Here is a 14101-nt window from a genome sequence, read left to right as displayed (position 1 = left end):
ATTACTGTGCCAGTGAGAAAGAGAGCTCTGGAAGACCTCACATTTAAACACTCTGACTTGAAAATGGTACATATAAGTTTTGCTTACATGGCCTCCAGCAACCATGAGGGGACAGGGAAGTACAATCTTACCATGTAAAAGGAAATTGGAGAGCTAGACATATTTTAAAACAGCATTAATGACCATCACATACCTAAAGGAGAGAAAGCATTTGGCTGACTTTAAGATTTTTCCCTATATAGATATTCAATGCAAAAGAGAATAACATATCATCTATAAAGCCCTAGGCGGGAAAAAGTTTCCTCAAGAATTCTGCACCCAGGGGGAAAGATGATGTAGAACATGATTCCAGATTCTGCTGAGGATACAGAAAGCTAGAAAGAACACTGCCCCACTGTTACAACAACAACAAGACATTGGGTTCTGCAAATTCCCAGCTTAAGTTGAACCCATCAGACAGCTGAGGTCACAGGGCAGCAAATTCTAAGGAAAAGACAGAGTCTCCAAGGAGAGACACGAGCACTTACCTACGGTGGATGCAGTCAGACACCACCAGCTCCAGTGGAAAAGCTAGGCAAGATGCAAGATCACCGAGGTAAGGTAGCAGAGAGATGGAAGCAATGAGGAGGAGTCAAATGCAAACACTAGGAATGAAAAACAGGCACAGAGATGAAGAATGCCTTTGACAGACCGGGTCAGCAGTGGACTGGAAACAGTCGAGGAAAAAATGACCAAGTGGGATTTATCTTGGGAATGCAAGGCGGACGTACCACTCAAAAGTCAATGTTATTCACCATTTGAGTGGACTCAAGAAGATAATGTACAGGAACATCTAGGCAGATGCAGTAAAAGACTGATAAAATTCAACGGCCATTAGTGGTAAAAATGAAAAACAAAATACCACTCTCAGCAAACTAAGATTAGGAGGGCACTTCTGCCACCTGATAATAAACATTACGAAAAACTTAGAGCTAACATTATACTTAATCCCTAAAAGCAGGAACAAGACGAGGACATCTGTTCTCACCACATCTATTCAACACTGTACAGGGCAGTCTGGTCAGTGCAATAAAACAGGGAAAAGAAATAAGAGGCATCCGGATTGCAATGTGTGCTGGTTTATTTTAGGTGTCAACTTGACTGGATGAAGGACACTCGAGAACTGGCAAAGCATTATTTCTGGGTGTGTCTGTGAGGATGTTTCCAGAGGAGATTGGTGTGTGTCTGTGGACTGAGTGGGGAAGATCCACCCTCAATGCTGGGGGGCACCATCTGATTGGCGGGGGGCCTGGCTAGAACAAAAAGGCAGAGGAAAAGTGAATTATTTTCTTTTTCTCTTCTGGAGCTGAGACACCCTGTCCTGCCCTTGGATATCAGAACTCCAGGCTCTCTGGCCTTTGGACCCTGGGACTCACACTGGCGCGACCCCTCCCCCCGGGTTCTTGGCCTTGGACTGAGAGTTCCACCATTGGTTTCCCTGGTTCTGAGGCCTCTGGACTTAGACTGAGCCAAACTCCCAGCTTTCCAGGGTCTCCACCTTGCAGATGGGCTGTCATAGGTCTTCTTAGTTTCCATGGTTATGTCAGCAATTCGTTCAATAAATTCTCTCTCACCTATCTATATCTGTCCTATTGGCTCTGTTTGTCTGGAGAATGGAAGATGTAAAATTGCCTCTCTTTGCATAGCACGTGACTGTCTACATAAGAAAATCCAAAGAATCTGCAAAAGAGCTACCAGAACTATGTGAGTTTAGCAAGACCACAGGATAAAAGATTGGTAACAAAAATCAAATTTCTATATGCTAGCAGTGAATAAGAGACCATTAAAAAATACCATTAGGATAGCACCCATAAATGTGGAGTACTTTAAGCATAACTATTACAAAATATGTTAAGATATATATACTGAAATTTACACAAGGTTGATGAAGAAAAGATACACTGGAGAAATGAAGTATGACTTAAATAAATGAAGAACTATATCATGAATACATCCAGTCTCTTCAAAGTGATGTGTAGATTCCATGCAATCTCAATTAAAATCCCAGCAGGATTCTAGTAGAAAATGAACAAGTGGATTCTAAAATTTATATGGAATTACAAAGGAAATGATAGCCAAGACAATTTTGAAAAGCAACAAAGCTGGACGACAGCAATAAACAGATACTCACTTCCAATAGTCCCTGGTCCTCTTGATCTCAGATGAAAGTCAGTCCCTGCCAAGGCCATTGCTCCTTGCACAGGTCCTCAGGTAGGGGACAGGGGCAGGCTGTCTCTTCTCCTACCACCTAAGCCACTGCTGCCACTTCCAGACCATTGGCCTCGCACCTTGATCACAACTCCTGTCTCCTTTGAGCCTCCTGCCACCAGTTCTGATAGTTCCTACCTCCAGGTAGGCTTTGTACACAAATTCATTAAGGAGTTTAAAATGGTGTGGTTTTTCTTTTGCTATCGACTCTTACCAGTGTCCCGGGCAATCTGAATACCCATGGGGATGTGCCATGCATTCAGCGAGGCGCCCAGCCTTCCCTGGAACTTCTGGACTTCAGTGGCCTTTACTCCACGCCGTTTTTGCCACCTCATACCAAGGGCTTTTCTCACCAATGTACCAGAACAGTGAATAAGAGCGAGACTGCAAGGTCACCAGCTCCACTAGACCTGAGACTGCATTCTTAGAGACAGTGTTGTTTTTTTACCAGCATTACCTTTCAAGTCACAGTCACCACTGCAGGGGCTGGAGAGTCATGAAAACCGGGTCCTACGTCCCATGAGTGAAGGCCTTCAAGGAGAATGCCAGCACCTTAGAGGAGCACACTGAACACCCCGACCAGCCAGCTGAGGAACGGGAGGTAACATGAGGCCCAAATGCATCTTCATACTCAAGAAGATATCTCCAGGTTGAAGAAGAGACTTAGCAGTTGTCAGAATGAGATCGCAGAGTGAACAATGGCTGCCCGTGTCCCCTCCCAGGAGGGCTGAGAAAGGCCATGGCAGACCTCAGGCACTGACCCAGGCAGGCCCCAGGATGCAGTGAGGTAGAAATGTGGGCGTAGGTAATGTGGGCAGCGTGAAATACCTGGTCCCATGATGGGATGGGCTCTGGAGTGCTGCAGTTCTGGTTTCCTCCAACCCCGCTGCATCTGTCACTCTGGTGAGCTGCTAGGACCACTCACCTTGGACCATTCCTCCGTGCAAAACATGGCAGGTGCTGTGAGCCAGGTGCAGTCCTACCACAGAGAGGAGCTGCATCCTCTCTCTCTGTACATCTTTGCTTGTCTACCAGCTGGTGACCACCCATAGAGGACTAATCACAGGCACTCAAGGTCAACGCTTTCCTCGTCTCCCCAGATCCAAGGTGGCTCTCTGCAGTTTCCCATCGCCTGCATACTGCATTCCCTACACACACGCTAGAACCCCTCCGTACTGCAAACACAATTTTACTACCAACTGAGAGTTCCTTGGACTGTGCCACATATTTTTATATTTATTTATCCTTTTTTTTTTTTGAGACGAAGTCTTGTTCTGTCACCAGGCTGGAGTGCAGTGGCTCAATCTTGGCTCACTGCAACCTCTGCCTCCCAGGTTCAAATGATTCTCCTGCCTCAGCCTCCCAAGCAGCTGGGGCTGCAGGCGCCCGCCACCACACCTGGCTAATTTTTATATTTTTAGTAGAGAGGGGGTTTCACCATGTTGGCCAGACTGGTCTCGAACTCCCAACCTCAAGTGATCCGCCCGCCTCAGCCTCCCAAAGTGCTGGGATTACAGGTGTGAGCCACTGCACCCGGCCTGTGCCACATCTTTTTAAAAAGTTTTGGCACAGTTTTATTCAGGGGAAACAGAAGAATTGGGTTCACTCTTCTTACGTATTTTTAAGTAGCCAATTTTGCTTTTCAGAATAAAACATTTGGAAGAAAAAATAAAATAATATAAACAATTTTTCCAAATCACTTTTTTTAAAAGATCAGATGCTACACATGAGAACAGACTGCATGGGAGACTGTCTGATTTTTTTTTTCCTCCAAAAATCTTTTAAAAAGCAAAATAAATCCCTATTTGTTCCCTGATGGTATAACCGCCAAAAATGTCAGAAAAGCCATAGAATGCCTCCCATCCGCATTTGTAAAGACTTCTTTCAATCATTTGCATCCGACTTTGCAGATGTCAGAGGTAGGACAATGAAATGGCAAAAATGCAAAGCGAGATCCAGAAAGCAACACCTTCAAAATCAAAATCTGTAATCTTTTCAAATGTTCTCTGGAAAGATATTCCCTCTCGCATTGAACCTACCCCAGGAAGTTAAGAGCTGAAAGGAATCTATATGATAACAAGGCTTCCTAAACTGTCTGTAAGGCATGGGATGAAATGCATGCACAAGCAGCGCCCAGCGGGGTCACCTTCAAGGTCAGCCTCACAGCGTTGCAGTTCTCCTGCAGCGGGTTCAGCTTCAGCGTCTCCCCGAGGTTGCTGCAGCCGGACGACTGGTGCTGCAGCTCACAGCAGACACACACCTCCACACTGTCAAACTTAATCTAGACAGAGGAACACAGACAGACCTCACCGTTAACAGGCATTCAGCCCCTGAGGGTACGCGTGAGTGACACAATTCAGAACACAGGAAAATGGCTCAGTTCAAAAGAGCCTGTTTCAGTGTGTTTAAGTAGTAAAGCAAAAACAATTTCTATTGACCCAGGCCCTTAGGAGGACTTCAAATTCCTATTTCAAAAAGCTATGTATAAAAAAGTAAAAGTACATTTGAAGAAACTTAAGCTACACATTAGAGAAAATGGCAGGTGGATTGCAAAGTGAGATAAAGGTCAATAAACTGAAAATCACTCACGCTGATGTATGCACTGAGATGTGTTATCCTAGCTCTGTGCCTTGGCTCATTCTCCTTCCACAGTCAGAAATTTCCTGCCTCACTTCATGGCCTATCAACCTCCTGCTCATCCCTCAAGACCCAACTCCAGCGCCATCCTCGAGGCCTTGTCTGGTTTTCCTGCCTCACTGCTACTGAAGACTGACTTTATCCAGCTACAGGTGCATCTTATCACCACAGTATTGACAATGGCAGTAAGTTGTAGGTGTTCAATACATGTTGAATGAATAAAACTGGCTTGGAAAATGGAAAACCATGGAAGGGAAAAACAATGCATTCCAAGTACTTGAAAAAAGCAGTGTTAGATGAAAACAGAGTATGAGAGTCTCAGTGAGAAGGAAGGGAACAGAGTTACCAGTGCCTAGGAGAAAAGCAGCTTTAGAAAAGTCAAGTCCTAGCCAGGTGTGGTGGTATGCCACCTGCATTCACAGCTACTCAGCGGCCGGGGCAGGAGCATCGCTTGAGCCCAGGAGTTTGAGACCAGCCTGGCTAGGCAACATATTGAGACCCTGTCTCAAAAATACATAGCTAAAAAATAATAAAGTCTTAGATGTAAAACTACTAAAAAAGAAAATCAGGCCAGGTGCGGTGGCTCACGCCTGTAATCCCAGCACTTTGGGAGGCTGAGGCAGCCAGATCACGAGGTCAGAAGTTCAAGACCAGTCTGACCAACACGGTGAAACCCCGTCTCTACTAAAAATACAAAACCTAGTCGGGCATGGTGGTGTGCATCTGTAATCCCAGCTACTCAGGAGGCTGAGGCAGGAGAATTACTTGAACCCAGGAGGTGGAGGGTGCAGTGAGCTGAGATCATGCCATTGCACTCCAGCCTGGGTAACAGAGCAAGACTACATCTCAAACAAAAAAAAACAGTAAAATCTATGCAATTTTATTCAAAATAACACTGAACATGAAACAAGTTATTTTCCTTAGACTAAGAAGTGCCCTACTTTCCAACAGATAATATGTTTACAGCAGCCAACTCAAAGTACAAATACTTTTCAGACAAATATTGGCCATTTATAACTGTAACACATAATTTTTCATTGCATGCAGTATTACTGAGGCTGAGGCAATACTTATAAAAACCTCCAGGTATCAATGTGTCTGCCTCTCCTAAATACTGGGGGAGGGGTAATGCAGCATCCTCAGAGCCAAGAAATGTGCTGATATTCACCGGAGGAGGTCAGCTTTCACTTTCTCAGGTCAGCTTAAGACTTAGCCCCTGCCACCCCCTGCCACTCCCTGCCCCATGTCAGGTGGGCTTTGCGACTGGCTTTCAGCAGTAGAATATGGATAGAAGTGATAGCTTGCAGGTTCTGAACTTAAGACCTCAACAGGCTTCGTGTTTCTGCACCCTCTCCCTGCAACTTCCAATATACAGCAGGAAAAGAACAGGTTCCAGGAGCTGCCAGCTCTCCAGCCCCAGGAGACCCATGGAGCAAGCCCACAGAACTGTTCTGCCCTACGGTACACGCACACACAGCATTACTACGTAAGATCAAACCATGTGTTAAATAACTCAAACAAATGACACTCCCACCAATAGGGTGTGAATTCAGGCTAATCCACACGCTCACCAATGCTTGCTAATGTTGGACTTAGACATTTCTGTCCATGCAGTAGCTAATATAACAGTATCTAATTTGGGGGTGGGTGGGTTTGTTTTCATCTTTGCTCATTTTCTTAACCATTCACGTTGTGAAACCTAACACACATACAGAAAAAGTGCACAAAGCAAACATATTCAGTTCAATGATTTATCATTAACCAAGCACCCATGGGCCCATGGCCATGTTCCTAGAAGGCCTTCCATGCCTCATTCCCTATCATTCCTCCCCCTCGCTGCTCACCACATTCCTTACTTTTTAAATAATCACTTCTAGGCTTCCACCTTGATACATTTACCACTATAGTTTAGTTTCACCTGGTTTTCTAACTTGATATAAATAGAATCATACAATATTTTTAGTATTTGGCTTCTTTCATTCAAAATTATAAGATTCATCTACCTTACTGCATATAAATATAGTTGATCGTGTTCACCGTTGTATATTACATTGCGTGAATATGCTGCCATTTATGTATCTATTCTCTTGCCGATGGACATTTGGATTGTTGCTAATTTTTTCTGCAGTAAGATTAATGCTGCTTTGATATTCTGTATGGTCTGCTGGTACCTACATCTGCATATTTCTTTTGGGTACAAAATACCTATTGATCAGAGCTGCTGGGTCCCTGGGAATGTGCAGCTTTAGCAGAGAATACAAAGTCACTTTCCAAAGTGGCCATTCCCATTTACACACTCACCAGCATCGTTTGGGGGTTCCCATGACTCCACATCCTGGCTTGGGCTTGTTTTAGTCTTTTTAATTTTAGCCAAGAAAGTACCGGAAGAGGTACTTCCTCCCTGGAAAGAGGGAGTAAGCCAAGGAAAAAAGAGAAGAGGGGATCTAACACAGAAAAGAGAAAGAGGAAGTTCTAAGAAAATGAGAAAAGGATGTCCTCGCATGGTAAATACATAGACTGCCTATAGGCTGACTTGTCCAGACTGAAGCAGGAAACAGAGGCTCAATGGAAACGTCTCTAAGAAAATGAAGCTGACAGAAAGCTTGACGGGTGGGATTGTATTCAGAGGAGATTTTCAGTTCTCCTGGGAAGTTTGAGAGTAAATTAGAAACAGAGACACTAAACAAATAATAAAATAAAACAATTTTAACTCAGCATAAAAGACAAAACATATATAGTCCATGGTTTTGTTACATATGTGGCTTGCAAATATTTTCTCACAGTCTATAGTTAATCTTTTTATCCTCTCAAAAGGATCATTCAGAGAGTAAAGTTTTAAATTTTGATGAAGTCCAACTCATGTATTTTTGCTCCTACACTTTTGGTGTTGATCTAAGAACTCTGCCTAGTCCTAGATCTTTCTCCTATGTTTTTTCTAAATGTTTTATAATTTTAATTTTACATTTGATTGCATGACCCATTTTCAGCCACTTTTAGTGTAAGATATGAGACTTGGGATGAGGTTGATTATTTTTGCCTATAGATGTCCAATTGTTCCAACATTTGTTGAAAAAGCTATCTTTTCTTTGCTGAATTCCTTTTGACTTTTGTCAAAAATTAGTTGGGCATATTTGTGTGTCTATATCTGGATTCTCTCCTTGTTCCACTGATCTATCTTTCCACCAATCACCAAGTCTTGATTATTGTGGCTTTAAGTCTGGAAATAAAAAAATTTACTCCTCCCATTTAATTCTTATTTTTCAAAATTATTTCTCTTTCCAAATACTTTTTTTTTTTTTTTTTTTTTTTGAGACAGGTCTTGCTCTGTCACCCAGGCTGGAGCGCAGTGGCATGATCTTGGCTCACTGCAACCTCCGCTTCCCAGGTTCAAGTGATTCTCATGGCTCATCCTCCCAGATAGCTGGGATTACAGGCGCACGCCACCATGCCTGGCTAATTTTTGTATTTTTAGTACAGACAAGGTTCTGACATGTTGGCCAGGCTGGTCTTGAATTCCTGGCCTCAAGTGATCCTCCCACCTCAGCCTTCCAAAGTGCTGGGTGTACAGTCATGAGCCATCACAACTGGTCTCCATACATATTTTAGAATAAGACTGTCATTGTCTAAAAAAAAAAAAAATGTTGCTGGGATTTTGATAGGAATTGAATCAAACCCACATTTTTTTTTCTTTTTTTTTTTTGAGATGAAATTTTCGCTCTCGTTGCCCAGGCTGGAGTGTAATTGCGTGATCTCAGCTCACTGAAACTTCTGCCTTACGGGTTCAAGCAATTCTCCTGCCTCAGCCTCCTGAGTAGCTGGGATTACAGGTGTCCCCCCAACACGCCCAGCTAATTTTTTTTTTTTTTTTGTATTTTTAGTAGAGATGGGGTTTCACCATGCTGGCCAGGCTAGTCTTGAACTCCTCACCTCAGGTGATCTGCCCACCTTGGCTTCCCGAAGTGCTGGGATTACAGGCGTGAGGCACTGCGCCCGGCCCAAACCCACATATTAACTGGGGGAAAATTGACGTATTTACTACATTGAATTTTCCAATTTATTTATTTCATCATTGTTAAGTAGTTTTCAGTGTACGTTTTGTTAGATTTACACTTATGTATCTTTTTAAGCGATTTTTAATTTCAGTGTCCATATGCTTCACTGTTAATATGCAGTATTACTGTTAATACACAAGAAATTAAGCTCACTATTAATACACAAGAAATACAACTGAATTTTGTATGTTTATTTTGTATCCTACAACCTTGCTGAACTCACTTATTAATTCTAAGAGGCTTGTTTTGTTCCATTTAATTTTTAAAGAGTCTTTGAGTTTTCTACATAGATACCCATGTCATCCACAAACAGGGTTAGTTATATTTCTTCCTTTCTAATCTGTATGTCTTTTATTTTATTTTCTTGCCATACTGCATTGGCTTGAAATTATGTCATTATGTTCTATGTTGAAAAAAGTGGTATGAATGAGCATGCTTGCCTTGTTCCCGAGCTTAGGGGAAAAGCATTCAGTCTCCATTAAGTGTGTTGGCTGTAGGTCTTTTGTAGATGCTCTTTTTCACGTTGGGAAATTCTCTGTGCCTATTTTTCTAAGTTTCCTTTTTAGTTATGAAAAGGTGTTCGATTTTGCCAAATGCTTTTTCTGCATCAATTGATATAACCATGTGGTTTCTCTTCTTTAGCCTGTTGATATGATAGAATAAATTGTCTGATTTCTGAATATCGAACCAGCCTTGAATCCCTGGAATAAATCCCTCTTGGCAATGATGTATAATTCCTTTCAGACATGTTGAATTTTATTCGTTATTATTTTGTTAAGGATTTTTGTATTTCTATTATATTAATAAGGGATATTGGTCTGTAGTTTTATTTTTCTATACTGTCTTTGTCTGGTTTTTGGTAGCATGGCAATATTACCTCCACAAAAATCAATCTGGAAATGTTCCTTCTATTTTCTCAGAGAAATTGTTTAGAAATGGTATTAATTCTATAAATGCTTAACAGAATTCTCCAGTGAAACCATCTGGACCTGGAGATTTTGTTTCTGGAAGTTTTAGAATTATAAATTCAATTTCCTTAATAATTATAGGGCTATTCAAATTCTCTATTTCATATTGTATGAATTATGTTAGTTTATGTTTTCTAAGAAATTGATCTATTTCATCTAAGTTGTGAAGTTCATTTGTGTAAAGCCATTCCTATTATTCCCTTATCATCCTTTTGATGTCTGCTGGGTCTGTAGTTATATACCGGTTTCTTCCCAGATATTGGGAATTTGTGTCTTCTAACTTTTTTTCTTGCTAGAGTTTTGTCAATGTTGTTGATGTTGTCAAAGTATCAGCTCCTTTTTCACTGTTTTTTCTCCATTGGTTTTCTGTCGTCTATTTCATTGATTTCTGCTCTTTCATTTATGATTTCCTGCCACCTACTTCCTTTGGGTTGATTATGCTGCTGTTTATGTAGTTTCTGTTTTAATTTTATTTTTAATTGAGAAATAATTCTATACTACATATTTATGGGGTACAGTGTGATGTCTTAGTAATGTTTACATTGCAGAATGACTGAATCAAGCTAATTCACAAATCACCTCACATTTTTTAAAAAAATTTTTATTTTACTTTAAGTTCTGGGATACAGGTGCAGAATGTGCAGGTTTGTTACACAGGTATATATGTGCCATAGTGGTCTGCTGCACCCATCAACCCATCATCTAGGTTTTAAGTCCCACATGCATTACGTATTTATCCTAATGTTCTCCCTCCCCTTGCCCCCATCCCCTGACAGGCCCCAGTGTGTGATGTTCCCCTCCCTGTGTTCATGTGTTCTCACTGTTCTACTCCTACTTATGAGTGAGAACATGCAATGTTTGGTTTTCTGTTCCTGTGTTAGTTTGCTGAGAATGTTGGCTTCCAGCTTCATCCATGTCCCTGCAAAAGGCATGAACTCATTCTTTTTTATGGCTGCATAGTATTCCATGGTGTATATGTGCTACATTTTCTTTATCCAGTCTATCATTGATGGGCATTTGGGTTGGTTCCAAGTCTTTGCTATTGTAAATAGTGCTGCAATAAACATACATGTGCATGTGTCTTTGTGGTAGAATGATTTACAACCCTTTGGGTATATGCCCAGTAATGGGATGGCTGGGTCAAATGGTATTTCTGGTTCTAGGTCCTTGAGGAATCGCCACACTGTCTTCCACAATGGTTGAACTAATTTACACTCCCACCAACAGTGTAAAACCATTCCCAGGGCCGGGCGCAGTAGCTCACGCCTGTAATCCCAGTACTTTGGGAGGCCAAGGCAGGGGATCACGAGGACAGGAGATCGAGACCATCCTGGCTAACATGGTGAAACCCTGTCTCTACTAAAATACAAAAAAATTAGCCAGGCGTGGTGGCGGGCGCCTGTAGTCCCAGCTACTCGGGAGGCTGAGGCAGGAGAATGGCATGAACCCAGGAGGCAGAGCTTACAGTGAGCCGAGATCACGCCACTGCACTCCAGCCTGGGTGACAGAGCAAGACTCCATCTCAAAACAACAACAACAACAACAACAACAACAAAAACTGTTCCTATTTCTCCACAGCCTCACCAGCATCTGTTGTTTCCTGCCTTTTTCATAATTGCCATTCTAACTAGTGTGAGATGGTATCTCATTGTGGTTTTGATTTGCATTTGTCTAATGACCAGTGATGATGGGCTTTTTATTCATATGTTTTTTGGCCGATATATTTATCTTTTTTGTGGTGAAAACATTTAAAATCTACTCTTAAGCAATTTTGAAATATACGATGCATTATTTATTTATTATAGTCATCATCCTGTGAAACAGATCACTAAAACTTACTCCAATCTAACTGAAATTTTGTACCCTTTGATCTATATCCTCTTTGGCTTCAACTGTTTCCCTTTGCTGTGATCAACTGGACAGGAGTCCAGCTCTCCTGAAACAGGTCACTCTCCTGCATCTCAAAAACATGCGAGGAATTATTTCAGAGGATCACATCTCTAGGCTAGGCATTAAGATTGAAGTAGCTATCATAAACGGCAAGACATTTTCCTCAGTCTGAAGCATCATCCAGGGAAAGGGAGGGAGGATCAGCTTGGCTGGAAAGCACGATTTATCAAATAAAATAACCCTTCAATGACCCCAGGGAATAGACATCCAAATAAATCTTTTCCATCAGTTATTTCACTGAGTTTGTGATTAATTCTTAGAAAAATTCTGAAAACCTCCTGATTAGTTCTCCGACCTCGACATCTGGGTGTGCAAGTGGCTGACAGATTTATTTCAGGAGTACCCCTCAGTGTTCGGGTCATTGGGAACGACACCACAGAGCTTTGCAAATGAGGCCACAGTAATTTTTCACAAATCTCTTTGGGGCACTTAACAGCTAGCCTGCCCCCTTTATTTACGGTCTATCAGCCTGTCTGGGAGTAGAAAGGGCTTATGCAACAGAAAGAGGGGGATGCCCCCATGATTCTCTTACAGAAGTACAAATGGGATGGGTATGTGACCTTCAGATATTCTCAAAGGTAAGGCAGTGTGGGAAGGCAGAGCCTGCAGGCAGAGCAGGGCAGAGGGCTGGGAAGAGGCTGGCATGTGTCAAGCCCAAGAACTCACAGTGGGCACACCAAGGCCAGTATCCTTGGATGTGAGGAGTCTGCTTCGAGGAGGAAAGAGGCGCAGCACGAGCGACAGAGTCAGACTACTCACAGTCCTAACTGCCATGGAGTGACCCAGGACAAGCCATGTGACCTCTCTGGGCTTCAGGTTCCCGGGCCCCAGTGAGGATCAAATAAGATCAGAAAGGTAAAAATGCAAAGTGCCAACGTTATTTGCTGGTGTTATTGGTGGTGTTATTATTTTCATTAAAGAATAGATTTGTATAAACTAGACCCTAATTTTTTTTTCCCAAAGGTTCAAACAAAGCTACGAAAACTAGACCCTAATTTTTAAAATGTGGTAAAATACACACAACATAAAATTTACCATCTTTACCATTTGTCAGCATACAGTTCAGTGGCATGAAACACATTCACCTCATTGCGCTACCATCATCCCATCACCACCATCCACCTCCACAACATTTTCATCTTTCCAAACTGAAACTCTGTCCCCACTAAACAAACCCCCATTCTCTCCCCCACAGGCCCCCAACAATCCCCATTCTACTTTCTCTCTCTGTGGATTCCCTACTTCAGGTACCTCCTGCAAGTGGAATCAGGCAGTATTTGTTCTTTTGCGGCTGGCCCATTTCACTCAGCAAGTCTTTAAAGTTCATCCATGGTAGCACATGTCGGGGATTTCCTTCCTTTTTAGGGCTGAAGAATGTTCTATCAGATGCATCTACCATATTTGCTTGATCCACTCATCTGTAGATGGGCACCTGGGTTGTTCCCAGCGCTTGGCTGCTGTGAATAATGCTGCCATGAACATGGGTGTGCAAATATCTATTTGAGTCCCTGCTTTCAATTCTTTGGGTAAATTCCCAGAAGTGGAATTGCTGGATCATGTGGCAATTCTGTTTAATGTTTTAAGAAAATGTCATAAGGTTTTCCACAGCAGTCGTACCGTTTTATGTTCCACCAAGCATGTACAAGGCTTCCAGCTTCTCTACATCCTCACCAACACTTGCTTTCTGGGTTTTCAAAAAATCATAGTCATTGCAGTGGGTGTCAGGTGGTATCTCACTGTGGTTTCCATTTGCATTTCCCTAACCATTAGTGATGTTGTGTACCTTTCCATGTGCTCACTGGCCATTTGTATATATTCTTCGGAGAAATATCTATTCAAGTCCTTTGCCTGTTTTTAAACTGGGTTGTCTGTATTCTTGCTGAGCTGTAGGAGTTATTTATACATTCTGGATATTAACCCCTTATCAAATATATGATTGGTAAGTCTTTTCACCCATGGAGCCTCTTATCTCTGCTGATTGTGTTCTGTGATGAACAGAAGTCAACTCAACTTTTTGAATACTTGTAGATTTCCATCACTTTGACAAAAACTCTCAGTAACCTGATGATTCCTCCCTAACCCAGTAATTTTTGCTTCCTTTGTCTCAAGAATGAGCCACCTTAAGTCCTGCTGCAGAGGTAAGCATCTCACTTGCCTCGCTCTGTCCTTGTCCTGCTTTCTGAGCAACACCACTGTCCTGCAGCATCCCTGCTGGTGGTGGGAGAGGGTCCCCACAACACCAGCCCC

The 14101-nt window shown here is 42.3% G+C and overlaps 1 protein-coding gene across 1 annotated transcript in view; it reads right to left on the bottom strand.

Annotated features, from left to right (window-relative positions):
* FAM189A1 (family with sequence similarity 189 member A1) overlaps nucleotides 1-14101 on the bottom strand; it is a 442533-nt gene that overhangs the window by 60732 nt on the left and 367700 nt on the right. The window contains exon 4 of the mRNA XM_025390663.1: nucleotides 4394-4528. Within this exon, the coding sequence (XP_025246448.1) occupies nucleotides 4394-4528 (135 nt within the window). The remainder of the gene's footprint in view (nucleotides 1-4393; nucleotides 4529-14101) is intronic.

Source organism: Theropithecus gelada, chromosome 7a, assembly GCF_003255815.1.
Source record: "Theropithecus gelada isolate Dixy chromosome 7a, Tgel_1.0, whole genome shotgun sequence".
Taxonomy (NCBI): Eukaryota; Metazoa; Chordata; class Mammalia; order Primates; family Cercopithecidae; genus Theropithecus; species Theropithecus gelada.
This window is presented reverse-complemented; position numbering and strand designations above follow the sequence as displayed.